General features: G+C 40.1%; 2 protein-coding genes across 3 annotated transcripts in view; one reads left to right on the forward strand and one right to left on the reverse strand.

The window, feature by feature from the left end:
* The window catches only part of ARHGAP22 (Rho GTPase activating protein 22), a 152,648-nt gene extending 152,318 nt beyond the window's left edge, over window positions 1-330 (reverse strand). For both annotated transcript variants that reach the window (XM_026850952.1, XM_026850951.1), the window contains exon 1: window positions 294-330. In XM_026850952.1, coding sequence (XP_026706753.1) covers window positions 294-327 — 34 coding nt within the window. In that variant the 5' untranslated portion in view covers window positions 328-330. The remainder of the gene's footprint in view (window positions 1-293) is intronic.
* Window positions 331-18,157: 17,827 nt separating this feature from the next.
* Window positions 18,158-21,178, forward strand: part of WDFY4 (WDFY family member 4) — a 147,571-nt gene continuing 144,550 nt past the window's right edge. The window contains exon 1 of the mRNA XM_026851430.1: window positions 18,158-18,194. The gene's annotated coding sequence lies outside the window, so the exon portion shown is untranslated. The remainder of the gene's footprint in view (window positions 18,195-21,178) is intronic.

The raw sequence follows: 21,178 nt of genomic DNA on the forward strand, positions 1-21,178 counted from the left end.
CCGGGGAGCTGTGCCCGTGAGAGCCGGGGGGCAGAGGGAGAAACGACCCACTGCTCTCCGCAAGGGAGAAAAAAAATACCTCTTGCCTGCCCTGACAGCCTAGAGGGAGAATGCCATCACTCCATTTTAGTACCCATCGTTTTCATTTGCACTCCTTGCTAAGCTCTCCCTCACCCCTTCCTGGGTGGGGATGCAAAGTCTGCAGTGAGTCGGTACTGGGGGGAGGAATGGACAAACATTTGGTGAAATATTTAAATACTATTAAATAGAATCTATAAACTATAAATACGTACTTGCATGAAAACTGAATCCGAGTAATTGGCACATCCTGCCCCTGGGCGGTTCTTAGCACAACCTCCTTCCTCGCTATCCCCATCTGCCTAGCAGGTCGTCCTGCAGTGTAGAAAAGGGTGTAAATATTTCCCTAGTAATGTACATGCCCTGCAGTATCACCCTGCAGGTCTGTATTGCTGAGTTGCATTGACAAAAAGCGTCTGAGATTGGTAACTTCCTTCTCTGCCAGAAGATTCACCAGATCTTGGATACTGAATACTGGCCATCAAGTCACATCTGCAATAGTGGAAGAGATTCTCTGATCTTTACAGAGGCTGTGCTTCTCAACATGCAGGTTGCAGCAATAGCTAAGATGTTTTGGAGCTTCAGCTGCTTTATCTGCTGGTGGAACCAGCTGCTTAGAAATGGTTGCAAATCTCTGAGTTCTTGGTGGCAGTCTCAGATTTACACACTTGTAAATGAGACTAGGAGTGGGATCTGGACCGTTGTCTCTGTCCTGAATACACAGGGTCCTGCAGTTATCTCCCTGCTAATCATTTGTCTTAGCTGGGCTTCACCACAGTGAAGAGTAGCTAACTGGTGATCGCTTGGCGGACAAATTTAGCAAGCATACTGAAATTGGATAACCAAGAGCATTGCCCGAGGGAAGTTACACTTCTCTTTCTGCCCGATGTCAGTCCCCAGATCAAAAAGTCATTCCGACCAACCATTTAACAGAACTCTTTCTCCATATTTTTAGCATTTCTTGTCTGCTTTGATGCTGTTTATACACATCATTTTGTAGTTTGAGCAGGAAGCCAAAAGGTGTGTACAGTAAAACATGACAAGAGATAAAGTTAACTGAACTTTTAACCTCAGGGGAAACATAGGATGCTTCGTCCTGCTAAGTCACTTCCGATGAAAACTTGATTTCCCCTCTGGGGAAAGACATATATAGGGACTTATATAAATAATTATCATGATCTTATGATCATGCGTAAAATGAAGACATTCAAACAAATAACACTGTTCCACACTAACTATTTCGTTAAATAAAAAAAGTACTTGGTGTAAAAAGAAATACTGAATTTAATCCTGTTTGAAATCTTTTGCTTTGACTTAAACATTTCAGCCCTTCTTAAAACAATTTTCAAAAGAGCAACATCATTTAAATTATTTTTTTAAATGTTGGAAATTTCCTAATTTTTTCCCCAGTTTAAACACAATAAATTCAGACCTGAATTTCTCAGAGGTAGTTTTTGAGGCAAATAAACTGTCAGGGGAAAAAAAAAAAAAAAAAAAGTGGCTCCATGCTGGCTGCAGTCCTTTGCTCTGACAATTTAAAGAAATACTTCCTGAAAGAAACACTGAGAATAGGTCCAATAGAAAGGTAGTCTAGCAAGTGTCTAGAAGGAACCAGATCCTTTGGGAATGTTTAATCCCTGGAGCCTGTGTACTGAACATCTTCGACTGAGCAGGATGATTAGGACAATATATCTCAGTGATCTGTATTTACCTTAATTCTCCTGTGAGTTCCACAGCCCCTTTCCGTCCCACAGCTAGTTTCTCAGGGTGTGTGTTCCTCAGCTGTACCGACCCCACAGAACCACATCCCATGGAACAGGGCTGGAAATGCACATATCTGTAGCCTAAATCAACTCTTCACCTGCCTGTGTCCCACATCACTGCCAGTTGCACATATCTGGCAAGAGGCATTTTCAACATATAACCTTCTATACAAAAAGCCCCTATGTAAAAGGTGACAGAGCTTAGAGTAGTTCATGGTGATGCAGGAGGGAAAAAAGGTTGAGCAATGGCTGATTTAGCTTATTCTCCCTACATCAAGTTTTGTCTGACTCAGATGCTGCTTCCAAACAGCAGGCGTATTGACAACTTTAATTGCTTGTGGAGGACAGTAATTGCAATCTGAAGAGTACCTAATTTAAGTAATCAAGTTCATCTGGCAGTTCATCTAGGGACGATTATTTCAGTGCAGTAATTTTACTTAAAGGACTGTAAAGATGTGAAGAATGAAGGAATAATCTGTGAAAGTTTTACTTTCATTGTATTTGCTTCAGGTCTCTCCCTGATTATGCAGTCACATAGCAGAAAAAATGGATACTGGTTTAGCCCATTAGCCCTGTATTTCATTGCTAAAAAAAAGCTGGTAAATCCAGGGGTGGTAGAACTGAGGAACATAAGAGATACCATTCTGTAATACCAGTTCTTCCCTCTCACCTACAAAGATATCCTTGAGGGGAGTTTGAAAATACCCTGATTAGAGAATTTAGACAGAAATGCCAGACAATGCATCTGGGCAGGCTCCCCAGTTTGATAGTATTTGATATTGTGTGCTGAGTCTCAGACTGAGTTCTTGCATCAGCAATTCTGAGTAATGACTGCCTGCTGCTTCAGAACATGATTCATCTGTGTCCATGCTATTGAAACCTAAGGTTATGACACCAGAAAAATTCTTGCATAGAGGTATGTAAGTAGTTACAGTGGAGTCAGAGCAAGCAGTAGAGTTACTCTTGTACATAAGCATGCTCTACAAAAACTGTAGAAACCTATACTGTGGCCCTGAAGTGCATTAATAGCCTTAACACCAGCCTCTCCTGACCACCACCCATAGCCTCTGCCCATAGGTCCAAGAGCTCCAGTTAATCCCAGGCTTGGGCCTTTACTTCTAGCCTGAGTTACCTTGTAGGAATATTGATCTCCAGCTTAGTTATACTGCTGTATAGGTCTGGACTGTGACCTATGAACAGTTTCCTCATCTTGACCTTATATCTGCCTTGTTGCTGTGGATCTACCTAAGAATTGCTGGATTGTGTCTGATACCGGTAACCTTCACCCAACCTGGTTCTGACTATGAGTTGTAAGTAGTTTTCTTAGCCTGACCCTAGACATGATTCATCATAGTGAATGTGTTTGATGATCTGGACTCCTGCTTGAACCTGACCATTGCTTTTAAGTCTCTTCTCCTTACCTCACTCTGTAGGTACTGTGGGGACTATTCCCTACCCTGCTGTGCTGTCCCTCCCTTTCCCTTAGGGAACAAATGGTCATTGCTGGTCATCCCATTCCAGAGCTAGGCTAAAGGTGGCCCAGTATAGCAGGCTTCTCAGAGAGACCTGGGAAGCTGCTGGGCTGTAGGCAGTAAGACTTTTATGACTGACTTATCTGAGACAAGTGGGACAATCCTGATGGACTGAGATACCAATGTCAAGGTGTGTGTCAGTTTTGGAAGCCACTGCTTTCATGGTTCTATACCTCTGCTTGTCCAAATCCAGAATGGCAGTCTATCATACAGCACTAAACATCTACAAGGCTAGAAAATATAAATCAGCTGATTAACTAAGTACTAGAGAAGCACTACTATTTGTCTATTGTGTGAATCTAAAAATAAATGTACTCATTAATTATCTGCTGCCTGTTTGGAATGAGGGAAATATCACAAGTATTTACCATTGATTGCTAAACACACATAACGAAGGAAAGTGATGTGGCCTAGGGATTAGAAAATTTAAGGAGAATGGGGAGGCATGGCCTCCAGCCTTAATACCGACTGATTTCCCACAGCTATAAGAAAGATATTCAGTCCCAAGTCCCATCCACCTCCGTGCAGTGTTTTGAGACCTGGGATTGGCAAATGCTACCTAGATGCAAAAGACGATAATAAGTTAATGCAGCAGGGACACTCACAGGAGAAATGATTCATCTGTTGGCGCCAAGGCTGATGACTGGAGGCTATGAAACATGTCAGGTGCTTAGAGATGGAGGAGTGCGTGGGCCAGTGAAGTTGCTGAATATGTGTGGGGGGGATTGAATGGATGTTTCCCCAGGCTGCACACAGAGCATGCTGTCACCGACCAGTTATTACACAGCATATCCTTTTTTCCTCTTCCTCATCTTCTGCTTCCATATGCAGGCCAAGGACTTGTTGTAACTAGCTGATTGATATATTTTCTTTACTCATCAGCAAGATGCATCTGGATCAAAGCCCAAGATCTAATCACCCTGGACTTTGGCACCACTGAAATACAGATCTAGTTTATTTAGATTGCAACTTTGGTTACGATCTGTTCTCATGGGATATAAAATGGAGTTGATGGAAAAGGGTCCAAAGAAACAAGAAGGATCATGGTGTGCGTTTTGAGATCAGTAAGTGTAGAAGCATTGCCTCTGCAAGGCAAGCTAGAATAATTATGTATACAAGAACTGTGGGAATTCTGCTGAAGCATAAATTGACAACTTTTCAAGTATCTAATGACCAGAAGGAATTTTAGTGTGATATGACCCCTGCTTCCAGACTAAGTGATCAAGTTCAAAGCTCGTGATGATTATGCCATCTGGCTTTCCAAGCAAAAAGGGCCACTGGTCTTTCAGCTGCCAGTAACCAACAGTTTTATTGGCAGTCTTAGGAAATATAGCAAGAAATACGTGGACCATGAAGAGAAAATTCCCTTATTCTCCTTTTGAGATGGCCTCTCTAGTACCAGATAAGCTGATGATGCAGGATGGAGAAGACTGCAGATGTTTTAGAGCAGCTCTGGAAACAAAGTTATGGAAGTTCAAAGGTATTTTTGAGAAAAATGTGAATAGTTCAGGAAAAAACTTTAGAACAGGGATTATCTAAGGCCAAGAGATAAGAAATTGAATGATTTCTTCAGATTTGGCTGAAAATTAAGAAAAATGCATAAACCTAATTGTATCTTGGGCTTCCCAGGGGTAATGCTTCCCGGAGGAGGCAGTGAATATGCCAAACACATCAAGACTACTAAGAGAGGACAGGATGATGATCTCATGGAATTATATTCAGGAATGAGGGGTAAGGGGGAGACTATAAATAAGAATAATTTTTAATGTTTTGCAGAGTGAAACTAGGTGATTTCTGGGTATCTTTATCATTCTTTTACAGTCACTGTTCCTTCCCATCTAATCACATTACACAAATAGGTCAGGAGTAATTAATCTTTAGTTTCAGGATGTGAGAGCGTATCTCTAAAGAGCATGTACAGCTTGAGAGAAGGCAGTCCTCATAGACTTCAGTGGGGCATGAAACTTACCAAGCAGAGATACTGCTGCCAGCCAAAGATGACTTTAATTTTTTTCTTCTCTGCAGTGATGCACATGCACAAAGTATATCTATATCCCTGCAGGATCTCTCCTACTGTAGCAATTACCTGAAAATCATTTGACTTTATTCAGAAGAGTGCCCTGTGATTAGTAAGAATAGGTTTTTTACTTAAATGACCTGCAAAATCATTTTATTGTATTTTATTCTTCATAGTAGATAAAGAAAGCCTGACTTGGTATTTTCTTTCCTTTTTTTTTTTTTTTTTTTTTTTTTTTTTTAAGATGTTGATGTTGAAACAGGGGTCTCTAACTATGTCAAAGGTGTGTACTACACTAATGAGAAGCAAAATCTTTAACAGAAATTTCTGGCTTCCAAGAAATTATTAGGCAGTACAATTGAAGAGGTGACAAAAGGAAGGCTAGACAGATCTGATAAAGATTTCCAACTTCGTTTTGTGATGCACCTTCATACACTGGAAGCAGGCAAGACTTAGATTATGAATGTAAAAACTTTCTTAAAAACAACAAATCTCTTATAAACCCAAAAATTGTAGACTTCTCTAAGCTTTCTAGTCAGTGAGACAAAGCATGTCCCTAGTTCTTAATTTATTTTGTATATTTCCTGTTCTATACCAGTGTTTGTGGTATCATCCTTATGACACCAATGGCAATGTCAGGAACAGATATTATATGTCCCCTTAAATACCAGGAATTCTCTTGCTATTGCAGTATTCCTAAACGTGTCTGCAAGCAAAATTTTCTTCAATAATGAAGGCAAACATAGGGCTCCTAAGACAGGGTGTCTCCAAGTATTGCATCTCATTTGCCTTTCACAGGGTAAGAAGATAAATTACATGTAGAATGGATACTAGCTTTATGGACAACAAGTGCGTATCTTGAGTTTGTGACTACATGATAGCTATATTAATGAGGCAGACATATCTTTTTACCTTTGCAATATCTACTAGAAACACCCCAGGGCAGATCAGAGATTTTGAATCATTTGTTTCTGCCTCATACAAGATCTAGTAGATATTTTGCAATCTGAAATAGAATGGAAATGACACTGCAACTTGTGTCTCCTAGCCAGATAAAATACTGAGTAACTTAATTTAAATTCAAATAAATTTTTTCTAAATTGTACTTGGCTTTAAATCTGTTTCACATCTGAATAAAGGCTATTCAGATGGTTGAGGACTAGGGCACATCACCTACAAGGAAGACAGACTTTCTTAATCTCACAAAGAGGCCAGTGGGGGATCTAATAGCAACCCACAACTAGTTAAAGGACAGTGAAAAAAAACCACTTCTTCGCAGTGACAGATGCTAAAACAAAAAGCAGTGCCCCCCAAGTTTCATCTTAGAAACTTAGATCAGCGCCTAGGAAAATTTTTTTCACCAGAAGGGTGGTGCAGTACTGGGACAGATACCCACAGAGCAAGTGAGATGTCAGTCTTCAGAGGTCTTCAAGATGTCTAAATTAGTCTGGTTTTGGTGCTAGCCCTGCTCCAACCAGAAGGCTGGCTTAAGTAACCTCCAGAGGCCCCTTCTGTCCAACATTTTTGTGAGTCTATCTGAAAGCCAATTTTCTGCTGCTATATCTGTTGGTCTAACAAAATACTACTTTTCTCTCCAACCCTTGTCTCACTATCACCTTTAGATCATCAAAGGTCTAATAGAGCTGCTACGGCAAGCAGCCTGTCAAATCAGGGAAATAGCAGCTGAAGGTATTCCTTCCATCATTACTTCTTTCAAATGGATGATTCTTCTCTCAGAAATTATATATTAAATTAATTCTGGTTTTCCTGGAACTTAATTTATTGATTCCAACACAGAAGAGCATTTAAAGGCTTAACTTAAATGATGAGAGACTACTCACATGCTTCACATCAAAATACATACTTAACTGACCTGCTGGATCAGAATTTATTGGAGTAGTTCATGTTGTTTGGATTTTGCATTATGTATGCAAAGCATAGAGCCTCAGACTTCAAAGGATGCTACATGACCAAGTCCCAGTTAACTCTGCTGTCCAGCCCAGGTCTCTGATTCTAATTGTATTATCTACACGGTTACACCTCCACTTGTAGCTTGACATCAGTCTGCTCTCACTCTGATCTCCCAATAAAGTTTGTCTGTTTGAGTTTCTCTGACATTCCTGGGACAGGTGGGATGTGAAAGCCTGGAGACATAACTGATTTTTTCTCCATCTGTTCTGCACACCCAAATCTTCCCTGCACCTTTGAGAACAGTGACGGCAATATATCCTTTAGTCAGGAGCTGCAGGACCTCATGAAACAGCTGTATTAAAATGCAGTAACCTGGGCAATCACTTATCCTATCTATCATCTCTGGGCCTAGAAGAAATGAGGTCCTTGATTCAGAGAGGAGATACAGAAATGCATTATTTAAAACTTAAATGCTATCTCTGCAGAATGGATTTTTAATTTTTTTTTTTTTTTTCTCTTTCAGTGGCAGGAAGCAAAGAGCAGTGCATGCATATTTTAGACACTGGGGACTGAGGCTGGAATCCTCAGGAACATACCTCCTCCTGCTGTCTCAGGGCAAAATATAGCCATTTAGGCAGATCTGATTCAAAATGAAACTAGGGTGAAAACTGGAGGCTAGGTGAAAAAAAGAAGGGAGCTAAAAATTTAAAATGTGCTGTTATTTTGACACTGACCCATTTTTATTCTGTTTCAAATCATGAGAGATAAAATAATGAAATTAAAATAAGAGTTGTAATATTAACTTATTCATGTTTTGGAGGCCCAGGTATTATCTGTAGCTCTGCCACTGGCTGACAATGTGGCTCTGGGTATGTCACTTCAATTATTAATGTCACTTTTTCCAGCCTGTGAAATGGAGATTGTAATACTGACCTCTCTGATAAGCTTTTCAAGATGCATGAAAGAAAAATGCCCAATAAAAAGTATATAAGTATATAAATATAAGTAACATTACTTATTAAGCAAAAATGTGACCTGAAAATGTCTTCCTGTAAATATTTTTGGATCAAAATATAACAGAATATGTAAAAAGCATTTTTGGTTTTTAAATAATTATGGAAGCATTTTTGTGGGGGAAAAAATAATTTAGGGATCATAGTCTTTTAAAACCAGCATTCAGTTTAGAGTAGATATAATCCTAATAAAAGTGGTCTCCATTTTGGTAATCAGCTTCTCATTTACAAGGCTCTCTGTTTCCTGGAAGATGATAAATACTTCTTCCCTTTCCCTGAGCCAGTATTTATATGTGGAACAGATTTATTTGGACTATCCAACTGTGTATTTATACAAATGTCTTCTCAGATATGATCTCCTGTGGAAGTTGTCCACACGTTGCAGCTGCAATATAATGAGTCTGCACAGAGATACTTAATTTAAAAATCAGAAATTTGTAGCACCAAAAATACCCCTATAGTTCTAAATCCTTAGCAAGACAGTCCCTAAGCTTTGTGTCCCTGCAGGGAATTTACAGGTTGGAAAAAAAAACACGTACTGAAAAGCTCTACATTATTGGATTTACAGAATCAGAACTGTACTGTGCATTAAAGTTGTATGAATAGGACTTTTTTGTTGTTGTTTAAAAACAACCAAATAATCCTCTAAAAATTATTAACTCCCCACAAATGACATTAGTCTTACGATATTCTGGTTTATGTTATGCTTTATTTAGCCTGACAATTATTTTTTGTTCAATGTTTAAATGAACATTGTTTGATGTTTTCAAAACAAAACATCAACTAGTTTAATTCTGACAATATTGGAAAAATCCTCTTCTATTAAACATCCCTTATTTTTTTCCTTTGCCACAGCTGACCTAATTTACAAGTAATTTGCTTCCCCCCAGAGGTCCATTCTTCATTCACAATCTTTTATCTGCTCCGTTACATGCTGACACCTTTATAATCTGTGCCCCTAGAGTGAGAGAGTCAAAGTACACCAGTGGTTGCCAAGTGGCTTCTCTGCTGGGTGCCCAGCTGAAACCTGGCCATTCCGGAGGCTGGTGGGAGTCTGAAAATGTCATCCTGTAAATGCTCACACTGCTGAAAGTAAATAACCAGGAAAGTACGTCGTTATATTTTGCTCCATGACACTCTCATTATTTAAGATGGACTGAGGAAAAGAAATGGAAGCTGCAATTACAACATGAAAATTATAATAACTGCGTACCTGCAGCGATGTACTTCTGCTGCCTCATGTAAGAGCAGACCTTGAAAGCCCTTCTGTCGTACTGCCACCTGGTGACGCTCGGAGAGGAAGGTGCCAACACAAAAGACGCTCAGAATTCTATGTTACAGCCGAGACCCACAAATCAGCTGATATCTGGAGGTTGGGGAGAGGCTAAAAGGCTGTAAGATACGATTTCATATTTATGGTCTGTATGGAAAAAATAGGTGCGTGGGAAAGGAAGAGCTCTGACTGTCTCTGGCAGGAATGCCTGTATTGGGCAAAGGCAGGCTGTTCGAATTTTTCATCTTTATTCTTATCTCATTTGAGCAAAACCATATGAAATAAAAATAGAAAATAGAAGTTAAATGGAAAAGGATAAGAACTTAAATAGAAATAAAAATATTACTAAAGCCTGGCATGTCTACTTTAAGTATTTAGTCATACACTTGTCATCTGTGCATTTAAGATGTCTTTTAAGATGGATTCCATCTCTGAGCTACTCTTCCAGTTGTGCAGAATTAAACACAAGCCATGGGACTGGCTTTGACCAAATTTTTTTTGTAGTGGTAACTCTGCCAATGGTCTGAACAAAGGTTCTGGTACTAGTTTGTCACTACATAGTTGGCATGAAGGGGATGAACCTTGCAGATGACATTCTGGATGTATGTTGATCTCAGAATTTTACAAGGTAGGCTTCTTCTTTCAAGTTAGAGGCATCTGCACATTCCTTTAAGCATTATGTAGTGACTGATGCACTGAGATACATTATTTAAGTTTCACCTCATGACTGGTGTCTGGTTTTTAGACAGTTTAACAACTCTTACTACTTAATAAGCATTCTTAGGCCTCCATGTGAATCTTGACATTCACATTTCCCTGCTTACAGAGAGGCAATTCTTTCAGGCAGACAGCTTTTGAGATCCTGTGTCTGAACTGGCATCCTAACACACAACCTTGCAGAAGAAATTTGTCAATTTGTCAGATCGGAGACACTGCTCTCCAGCTCAGGGAAGGTATGGCTGCAAAAGAGACTCCTACCTGACACGTTGCCGTTGCAGAGCCTGTTGCACTTCACCCTTGTGGTGAGCCTCTCTGCAAGGAAACTACTGCATTTTTTTACCAGTTCCTCCTTTACTCCATGTGGTAGCAGCCTCTGATTCAAATGTGCAAGCTGTGCTTTCAAGTTCTGGTGAATACATTGAGCTCGCAAATGATCACGTAACCAAGGACTAGTTTCTTGTTGCTCTGATTCTTTAACAAAATATTTCTATGTGTTTTGTGCTAGGGTTTCATGTCAAGTCTAATATTACCTCTCTGCTGAGTAGCAGCAGCAATTTTGTCTGTCCTTATAGGTCAAGTTCCTAGCACAAAAGAAAACACTAATGTAGAATGTGGCTATAAATTAAGTAGATATTAAGATGATATTTCTTATTTACCAGATGACTAGAGTAATCTCAATACCCTAAAAGCAGTCTTTTCCTAGGAAAAAAGGAAACAACAGAACAGTCCCCAGGGAAGCTACTCAGCTTCAGTAATTGTTTTTTTAAACCAGAGCAAAACTACTGCTTTCATCAGTTTGTCCCAATTCCTTCTGTCCAGAATTTTGTATGACATGGCAAAAGCTAGCAACCAAATGCAATTGGAGCATTAGTTCAGTAAACAAGGAATTAAAGAGAGGGGAAGATACATGAGTTCAGTTTAGAGAGCTAGCAGAATATTTGTATAAAAGCCAGGCTTGTTCATGAATAGGGTGTAACAGCTCATTAAGCATTTATTAGCTATTTGAAGGTACCTGAGCAGTTTTCACGGTGGGAAAGCAGCCATCCTGGATACATGCAAAGCCTCTCTGGGAGCGCAGCTTATAGGAGAGCAAGGTCACAGGAGCAGGAGTTTATAAATAGACTTGGGAGCTGCAAAAGGAAAAATAATAGTAGTTAGTAGGGGGACACATCAGAGATGGAAAAATGTCTACTTGTGTTGCCAGGATTTTGCTTAATTTGTTCAGCTTGAACTTCAGGCTCCCTATTTCCTCTAAAATGACGATGAGAGTTGCTGTAAGCTGTGCAAGCTACACATCATCTTTGCAGAGAGCAAAAAGGTGTGCTAAACAGGAACTAGGACCAATTTCTGAGACTTAAGAAAGTGGTGTTGTCTGCAGAGGTTTTGGTGCTTCTTCTGCAGAGAGAGTGAGAAGAGTAAATCTTCCAAGAAAATAGCTCTTGGTCAATATGTGTTTATGTAACTGTAGTTTGTGCTTTTGTCTGAGGCTGTGTCCAAGAGTGGCATTTTCTGATTAAGTGTAATAAGTCTACCTTGCTGTTTTGCAAGCATTTGTAAAAATTTTCCTGCAGAACTTCTGTATTATGATCCTTTCATTCAACAGCTTTTGAGTTGATCATAAAAATAATTAATTCCTGTGTATCCTGCTACTCTGAAGTACAGGAGGGGGGGAGAAATGATATGCCGTATTTTGCATTAGCCTTTCAACTTCCCCAATCTCATTAGAATAGCATGACTTCCAGTGTGGAGATCATGTGTTCTGTCAAGCTGCCTTAAAATTTTTCCTGCACAACATTTTTCTAGTCAGTAGGTGCCATTTAATCAAAATAGCACCTTCCCAGAGGAACTTTCATATTTGATACTTTTTTTCTTCTGGGGGAAGAAAATCTGTTCATTTGATCAAGATGTTTGGGTCCACAGTTTCAAACAAGAATGTTTTCACTTTTGTTACAAATCAGTTTTTAAATGTGGTTTCTTTTTTCTTGTGTTTTAAGAAGTTGGTATTGTTTTACTAACTCTGGACTAATTTTGGTGGCATTTAGTTATGCACAGAATTTTTTTTGAACGTAGTTTAAAATTACTTAGGGTTTTTTTGTGATTATACAGCCCAGTGGTTTCCCCCTCTCCCTCCCCCAGACTACTTTTAAAGGAGCCAAAAAAGATGAGCAAACAGGGATGGGGTGGGTGTCAAGCAGGAGACTTACATTTAAGGGTTCATAGGAAACAACTCCAGGATTGCATGGATTGGAAAAGGCTGAATACCACTGCTTCAGTCTGACCTCTAAGAAGCAGGTTATCAGATATACTTTTTAGTTCATTCCTGTTTAAACACAAAAAGCATCAGAAAAAAATCCCATTTTGATTTACAGATTTTTATTGGTGGAGGGGTTTTGTTCCAATTTGCAATGAAACGTTTTGAAATGGCAGAATTTCATGTGACAAATTATCCTTAACATGTAACACTGCTACTCATGATCAATCCTCATCAGCACCAAGGGTGCAGGCAGCATGCTGGGAGGCACAGAGGATGAGTTGCAGACTGCCTGGCCTTGCTCAGGCAAAAACGCCAGGGAATGGGAATAGATCCCTTTCCTCTTGACTCCAGTACTAACACTGCAAACTGTCCTGTCTTTTTACAGTCCATCAGTCATGGTGCCAGAGTAGTCAGTGGTGTAACAAGACCTCCGGATCCAGAGTCAGAGTACTCAGGTCCAAGAGTACTCAAGTCCAAGGGGTTCTGGCAGGCAATAGGCAGAGAAATGTTGCCTCACAGATGTGCTGTATGTCTTTACCAGCTACCAGCCTCATGGCTTCATCAGCATGAACTCCATTTAATTTAAAGCTGAAGTTTAGTTATTTGTGCAGTTGTGCGAATATGCAAGTTACCTTACAGTCTGCATAGTGTGGCCATGCACCAATACAGAGGGGGTGGTGCTGCCTGGGGACGGCACACCTGAGGGGTAGAAGGCCTCTGGAGGGCCCTGGCCAGTTTGGGGCTGACTGGCTTTTACTTTCCACCTCCCCAGACTCTGCCCTTCAGGGAAAACCCAGCCAAAGAGGTGGGGTAGCCTACCCTGACGCCCCAGACCTCCCCTGTGTCTTCGCCAGAAGGGAGAGGAGCTGAGCTGCTCAAGATCACAGTCCTGCAGTTTTTCGCTTTGTAGTCTGCTGCTTTCACTTCATTGGGAAGATTTGCTGAAAGAGCTGAACGCCTTCTTCATTGCATATTTCAAGGTTTCCTGAGAAAAATGATGAGTGAAAATGATGGTTAAGCAGATGGTTTAAATTTTTGCATTGCCTTTCTCTGCGGTCTCTCTGTCAGCTTCTGTTCTGCCATTGAAAAGAGGGGAGGAAAATGAAACACAGCCGCTTCCTTTTATGATGTTAAAGAAATTAAAAATTATTTCATGAAATTTTTTTAATCAACATTCTTTTTATCAAGAAGGAGAAAAAAAAAAAAAAGATAGCTAAATTTTAGCAGGAAAGGCAAAGAATGGAAAAAACCTGCATCTAGCTCAACTTTTGGACACTGCAATGTTGAAAGGGACATGCATTTAGCTGGCTTTTTTTCTAGATTGAAGGTTATGAATGTGTAGCAGAAAAATGTATTGTCTCAGCAAAATCAGCTGCATTTTTTTTCTTATGTCTACAAAGAGAGAAACTTGCTGAAGGGAGAAATACAGACTTTTCTGCAAAGCTCCATCCCATTTGGGTTTGCAGTTGGGCTGAACTATCAGCCCCTCAGGTAATGGCAGCTGTGGAGCAATTGCCAGAGGTCATGTTTGCTCTTGGTGTAACCAGTCAGGCCATTTGTTGAATTTATTGAAACTGAACTGTACTGCAAGCTGGTTTTCTGGAGAAACCTGCAGTAGCTGACCCCCAGCCTCAAGCTGGAAAAGTGCTGTTCTTCTAGCTGTTCTGGACCACTAGGGTTACGAAGATACCTCAGTGTGGGTGGTATCATTAATGAAAAGGCATGAAAAAGGGTTTTTCCACTTGTGTATGGAGGTTGGAGTGACAAAGAAGAGAGGTTTAATAAGAATCAACATAAGGGATATTATTTGATGCTGTGAGACAGGTGGACTTTGTAGTTATCTTCAGATCCTTGCCTCAGGAAGCCACTGTATGTCTGGCTTGGGCAGGACATCTCATCTTCACTGGGCCGTGCATGATCTACTTAAGAGTGCTGCCCCTATCAGATACCAATTTCCAGTTGGTGTTGGTAGAGCTGGCTCCTGGGTTGAGAAGGTTATGAATGTTCTTTCTAGAAACCTTAAACCAAGTTGAGGGTTCTTTGGAACAAGAAGCCCTTCACATACACACAAATGGAAGTATGTGGGAGACATGAGCTTTTTTTTTTTTTTTTCTTCTGTGAGATTGGGAGGAAGAAGGATGAAGAAAGGAAGAATTTTTCTCTCCATTTTTTGTAGGTGAAGGTGCAGTGCAGCGGGTTATTAATATAAACAGCCCAAACTGACAAAGGGTGTTGTGGTGCTGTCTCCTACTACATTAACTATTAGCTTGTCTTTACCTCTTGAGTTTTTTTCGCTACAGATAATTTGGTTACAGCTGTTTTGCTCCAGTGAAGCAGCGATTAAGTGGGAGGGTGTGTTGAAACTCTGGACTTTCAACCCCATCAGCAGTTAGTGCAGATTAAAAAAGAGAAATGGTGCTTCCTCTGTTGTGTGGATTAGAAATCTACTAATGAGTATGTGGTTGCTTGAGTCCTGACAGCATCTAGTGAGGCGGTCACCACTACATAGGGAAGGCTCCGTGGAAATAGACCTCTCTGATCAAACAGCATGGAGGGGCTGCTGCAAATGACCTTCTCTTTTGTGGTTTTAAACTGGCACTAAAAGGGAGGAAATGGAGCACGTTTAGGCTTGTTTCTGAGTTAGGAAGGGGAAAACAATGATGTTCTCTCTAGGTTGGTATTAATATTCTTTTTTGTGTCTCTGTGTCTTGTGCTTCTGCCATTCATCTCACCACTGGTTTTGGCTAGATTGCAACTGAGAAGGTATCAGCTAATATATGAACGGCCTAAGGCAGAAGAGTAGTGGATGTGTTGGCACAGCCTTTTACAGGCTGTGTGAACATGCTCAGCCTATGCTCAGAGCTGCCCAGAGGCCTGATAGCCCTGTCAGTGCAGCACTGAGCTCAGCCAGACCTATGTGTGTCTCAGTGGGGATCACTGAAGTGGCCAGAGATGACATTAACTGGAGTTGCCCTGGATGTGGGTAGCTCAGTGCGACCTTGCATCTGCTTGGAAAACACCCTGTAGATTATACTTAGTTTAGCTAATGCTTTTGAAAACCTGGTCAGTTTAACACTACTGTCTGTACAGGCTGGAACAGAGCATTTTGCTCAGGATCTAAGGCAGTATTTCTGTTTGCAGCAAATTTACAGATCTGCTTAATTTGTGGTATAATCTGTAAAGGGATGAACTAAACCTATGATTTTGCTGCTGCCTCTATTTATCTTTCAATAAATACATTTTCACAGTAAAGGGTAAGAACAGTCCTTTGAGACTGTGCCAGAAATATCGCTTCATTGAGAGAGGTCCCTGCAGTGTATAGGCAATCGCTGTCCTGTCTTATTACTTAACCCTGTTGAACAGTGAAATCAGTCCCTTCGACTTGCTGCTTCTACCTTCAGAAACATCAGGAGCCTCCAGTCTGCATACTGCACTAGCTTAGCTAGAGAAGAGAGTTAGTTTTCCTCTGAATACTTCTTCAGGCATCTGAGTGAAGTAGATGTTAACAAAAAACAGATGGCTTTAACCTCCTAGGGTAAAATTCCCTCAGGTTTCAGTCACTGTAAGGCCATGATCCCACTGATTCTTAAGGTCACCATAAAATTCTTGGGGAGAAGGAATTTAGGAAACACTTGAATTTCCTGTGTAAAAAATGTTTAAACTCCACCTCTCCTTAAAAAACAATTATAAATTCTTTCAGATGTGTTATTAGAGAGAACGAAAAAGCAGCTAGACAACTGAAAAGTAATCTTCCCCCAACCCTGTAGCTAATCAAGGCTCCTTTATGTTGTCAGTGAGTATAGTGCTTGTTTGCCTCTTGATCTGAGTAGCTGCCTTGACCATTTTAGTGGAGAGGTCAAGGCATTAGAATTCACCTCAGCATTCAAATGTATTTATTTTAAGGGTACTGCATTTGAGGAAGGACTCAATCTGTTGCCTGTCCTTTAGGCATAGGTTGCACAGAAAGCATGAGCTTTGTGGTGCTGTATTCCTGTAGTAATTTGATAAGCCCTAAATTTAAAACCAAAATGAAACACACACACCCCTTTTCTTGGTGAACTATGGTATGGGGGGACATACCTGCTTACTCTCCACCCAGGGAGTGGAGATGCAGTGCCTACCAGGTTTGTGCATAAGCTGAATTGTTCTAAATTGCTTTGGGAGCTTGGCAGAACTGAGCATGTGGTTGGTTCACTTGCTCTTCACTTCTGCTTTCCTCAGGAAATAAGTGCAGCAGCTAATCAGGTGATTCACAGTGGAAAGTTTAAAGAGCAGAGTGGGAGCTGCTGCATACACCAAGATGTCTAGTAGGACAGAAGCAGTAATGTTAATTTCTCTGGAAGTGGTTATTGACTGCAACAGGAGCTGCAGAGTCTAGGAGCGCAGGTATGTCAAGAGATTTGCTGTGAAAGCAAAAGTTTGCTGAAGGAAATTGCAGTATTATCTGCAACTGTTTTGTTGTGGTGGGATTGTATTCAAACAGCAAAGGTTTCAGTTAAGGTTCACCCTAAACTGCAGTACAAGGGGGAAAAAGGATCAGTGATTTGATTGTATCCTTTAATCTAGGATTAATAATAGGATTGCAAGATGCAAGGGGTGTATCTGTTGCTGCTACTAGTGGAGACTTGTTAGATTTGGTTTACATGTCCTCATCTAATGAGCTGTTGTTTTGAAATTGAATTGCCCTGGACTTGTTCCTTTGAGTTTTCTACAACTATGTTGTCCATGACGGACCAGAAGCATTCTTTTGCTCTTGAGATGATGGCATTGCTTCAGTTCTAGGAGGACCACATCTCAAAAGCAAGTATACCCAATATCTCTGCTCTTCTCTTGGCTGCAGTATACCAGTCAGAGAAGAAACTGTTCCCAATGAGATATTTAGAAGCTACTTTTTAAAACAGAAAAAATGAAGAGTGGGTACATGAGGGAGACCCTAAGTCAGATTTATAGCTACTTTTGGATTGCATGGATATGCTCTTCAAACAAAAAAAGTAAAAATCATAAAGTGTTTGAAACTGAATTAATGATTTGTGAGATGGTACTGCAGAAATGATTTGTCCAACTTAGTTCTACTCAAAAAGTAGAACAGATGAAGTCCTAGTGTAAATGAATGCAACTCCTTTGGTAGTAATGGTGTCACACCTTCTTGAAACATGCTGAAATGATACTTACATTGCTGAAGAAGTATGGGCTGCATCCTACTGAAATGGGACTTGTTCTCTGAACAGTATTCAACCTTCTCTAAGCTGATGGGTTTTTTTAAATCCCTCTGTTACTTGTATTTTGTCAGCTATTTCTATTTCAATGCACCAGTCATGTTAGGCTCCTATTGTATAAAGTGCTGTCCCAATTAAATGGACCTGGAAAGGATGGGTAGGATATTGAATTTTGCAACTTGTTTTATTTCATTGCAGCCCTGGTATTTGAGAAGATAGTGATATCAAAGAGTAAATCTTTTTGGTGATATTTTTAGGTTTGCCTCATGAAATATGTCAAGTATGATCACTAGACATAGAGCTGATAAGTATAGATAATTTAAAGGCAGAGTGACCCCAGGGAGGAAGAACTGAGGTGACTGGGAACGACAGAGGTAAAAGTACATGGACAGCACCTGGCACACTGTTCGTTCTGAGGTACTGTCATTTCCTGGGAGCACAGTGGTGTGAGCCACAAAGAGGGAGTTTGTGATTGATTTGGGAGAGAACTAGAATTTGTGAGAGAAGGTGGTTCATAAAAGAAACAAGTGATGTCTTCTTGGGTCTGTTATAGCATCAGGCAGCTTTCCTGGGGAGGTAGTGAAATTCCTGTTTCTAACATTTAAAGTGATTGACTGTCATGACTGTTTAATGAGCAGATTTATCTTGGCTGTCAAGGAGAGGAGGGGGGTATAAAGGGGTATCACACAGTGGAGTTTTGGGTTGCTGTGAGTTGTGTGTTTCTGATAGTCACCAGAATCCAGGGTTTTAATAGTCAAGGAAAGGCTATTAGGAGAAGGAATATTTAAAGCAAGTAGTCCTAGTACTAAGGGTCTAATATTTAGTCTAATATGTCTCTTTTTGTCTGGACAGTTGGAATAAATAAGAAGGCAAATTGTTGTCCTCATTTTGCTTTCATGTACTTTGGAGATTAAAGATTTCCATGTACACTCAAATATCTGATATTTTTCGCAGATACTTACCATGAAAAGTGGACCAAACTCTGAAATTGGGTATGAGACTTGATTGTGTTTTGGTCAACCATCTTGCCATGAGACTCTTCTCTGATAACAAAGGATTTTAAATGTATAAGTAAACTTCTTGATCTTGGTGCAGTTTGGGATTTTGTAGCTGTATGGGATCATTCTTTGAACTGCTGGGAGTGTTAATCCCAGATAAATATAATTGAAATGTCATTTTAAAAATCATGCTTGTTAAGCCACTAAACTTTTAGTATCAATGTTCTGCCTGTACTTCTGCCATCTTTGGTCAGGCCTTTCTTCCCTTTTGTCTCATCAGTCTGAAAAGGCATAGCCACATTGCAATATGATTTCACACAATCTTCATTTAGAACAAAAGGGGAAATACATGAATAAGTTCCTCTTCCTTTCTGTTACCTGGCACTACGTTCTGAACATTAGCATCAGGTTTATTTGTTATATTTTAGCTTTTGTGTCTTTTAAAATCTTTATTATTTAGATTCTACTTTTTGTATCATTGTGGTATTTACAACTTACCAAAACTGAATTAAACTGTTGTTTACACTGAAGGTCAGAATAAATGCTGGGATGTAGAAAAGAGCCAACATATAAGACCTTTTCAAAATGTCTCAGCTATCCTTAATAAAAAAGATACTTCGATGCTGCACTCCATGATACTGTGATTGGCTTAGAAGAATAATTATTCTCCAAGAGGAATAGAAAAATATTTAGAAGTCCAAATGAAATCATAAATGGAAGAAAAGGCTATTAGGAAAAGGAATATTTAAAGCAAATAGTGCAAGTGGAGACAACAGACTAATACTAGAAGACTGGTATTTAGTCTAATATGCCTCTTGTAGTCTAGACTGTTGGAGTAAATAAGGAGGCAAATCATAATGCGCATTTTGCTTTCATGTACTTCTGGAGATTAAAGATTTCCATGTATGCTCAAATGTCTTACATAGTCTGTTACAATTAGGTCTTCATTAATGAAGTTGTGTGTACATATCTGGTTTTAATATTCCTGTGGAGAGGGGAAGAATTCTTGCATTACATAGATTCATAGAGTGAGAATTTTTTGAGTGACCAGTCCCTCTTGCCTTAGCTGTGCCAATAGCAAGAAAGGCCTGCTAAATAAATTATGACTAGAAAGAGAGAAAATTGGTAAACACATTTGCAGTGGCATTCAGTGCATTGCAGTTCAAGCAGCACCATTGATTGGTCAGTCCTTGACCTTCTGAGGCCAGCATAAGCACTTCATTTCACCTCTCCGTGCCTCAGTTTCACCATCTGTACGGTCTGTATGCCTCTGTAAAGGATTTGGGACTTCTCTGTACAAATGACCGAGGTGAATTTAGGCACTGGAAGTGAGTTACTTGTTACTTAGCATTGATTTAGTCTTAGCAGAGTAGCTTCCAAGGTGAGAGATTTCCCTTAGGAAGAGAGTGGTGCCGTTTGGGATGTGAGAGCAGCCTCACTGAAAAAATAACTCTCAACTATGCTCACTGAAGCCTTAGAACTTTCTCAGCCCCAGGGTTTCTCAACACACTGTACAGCTTCATGATGACTCAAATGAGCCAAAATCCCATACCAGGGTTAAGTATGACATATGACAAATATAACTACCATGCAGTCATGAGGAACGAGTCTTCCTGTTTACTCCGCGTAGAGAGTCATCACACTTTACTTTTTCTGCTCACAGGGCTATGTTGTCTTAACACAGATAATTAAGGAAAACAACAGCAGTGAAACAAAATGTTGTTGAGGTAGGAAGTTCCAGATTGACACTGTTGGAGACTGATCAAAATTTTGTAGCCCTCCATCTCCTAGAAAAGGACGGAATATGGGCTGTGGTAGAATAAGTTACCTCCTGCTGTAGTGTGAGGGATCAGCATTTACATGCAAGTGTAGGTGTCTGCTGGGACCATCAGCTTGCTGCAGGTGGTGTAGTGCATAGTGACAATATAATGTCACCCTTTTCATCTCTGCAGTATGGAGCTACTGTGTGAACGTGGAAGTGACACTGGTTCATCTGGCTTAGAGTGGGCAGGATGCAAGCAGTAAACAAGCTGCATAACTGATAGATGAAGAATCCCAAATATAGTATTAGTGTTGGCTCATAATTTCTAAACCAGGCTCATAACAGTGTTTTTCAAAATTTATTTGAAGGGGTATATGTATTGGTAGTGCAGATCTGACTCTTTTTTAGTTACATTTGCTTTTTGCCATTTTTATTCACAAGCTAGAATGGCGATCAAAGACACAGTGTAGAGAAGGAACCTATTTCCTAGAAACGGAGGTACATTGATATTCTTCTTTGAGGGGGTGTAATGATGTGTTAAAAGATTCCTCTAGGCTCTGAAAAGACAATATATTTGGTAAGTAAGGTGATGAACTATGTTCATCTTGGTGACAATTCCCCAGCTGCCTGCACACACTATG

Source organism: Athene cunicularia (assembly GCF_003259725.1).
Source record: "Athene cunicularia isolate RWA chromosome 6 unlocalized genomic scaffold, athCun1 chr6_part1, whole genome shotgun sequence".
NCBI classification, from domain to species: Eukaryota; Metazoa; Chordata; class Aves; order Strigiformes; family Strigidae; genus Athene; species Athene cunicularia.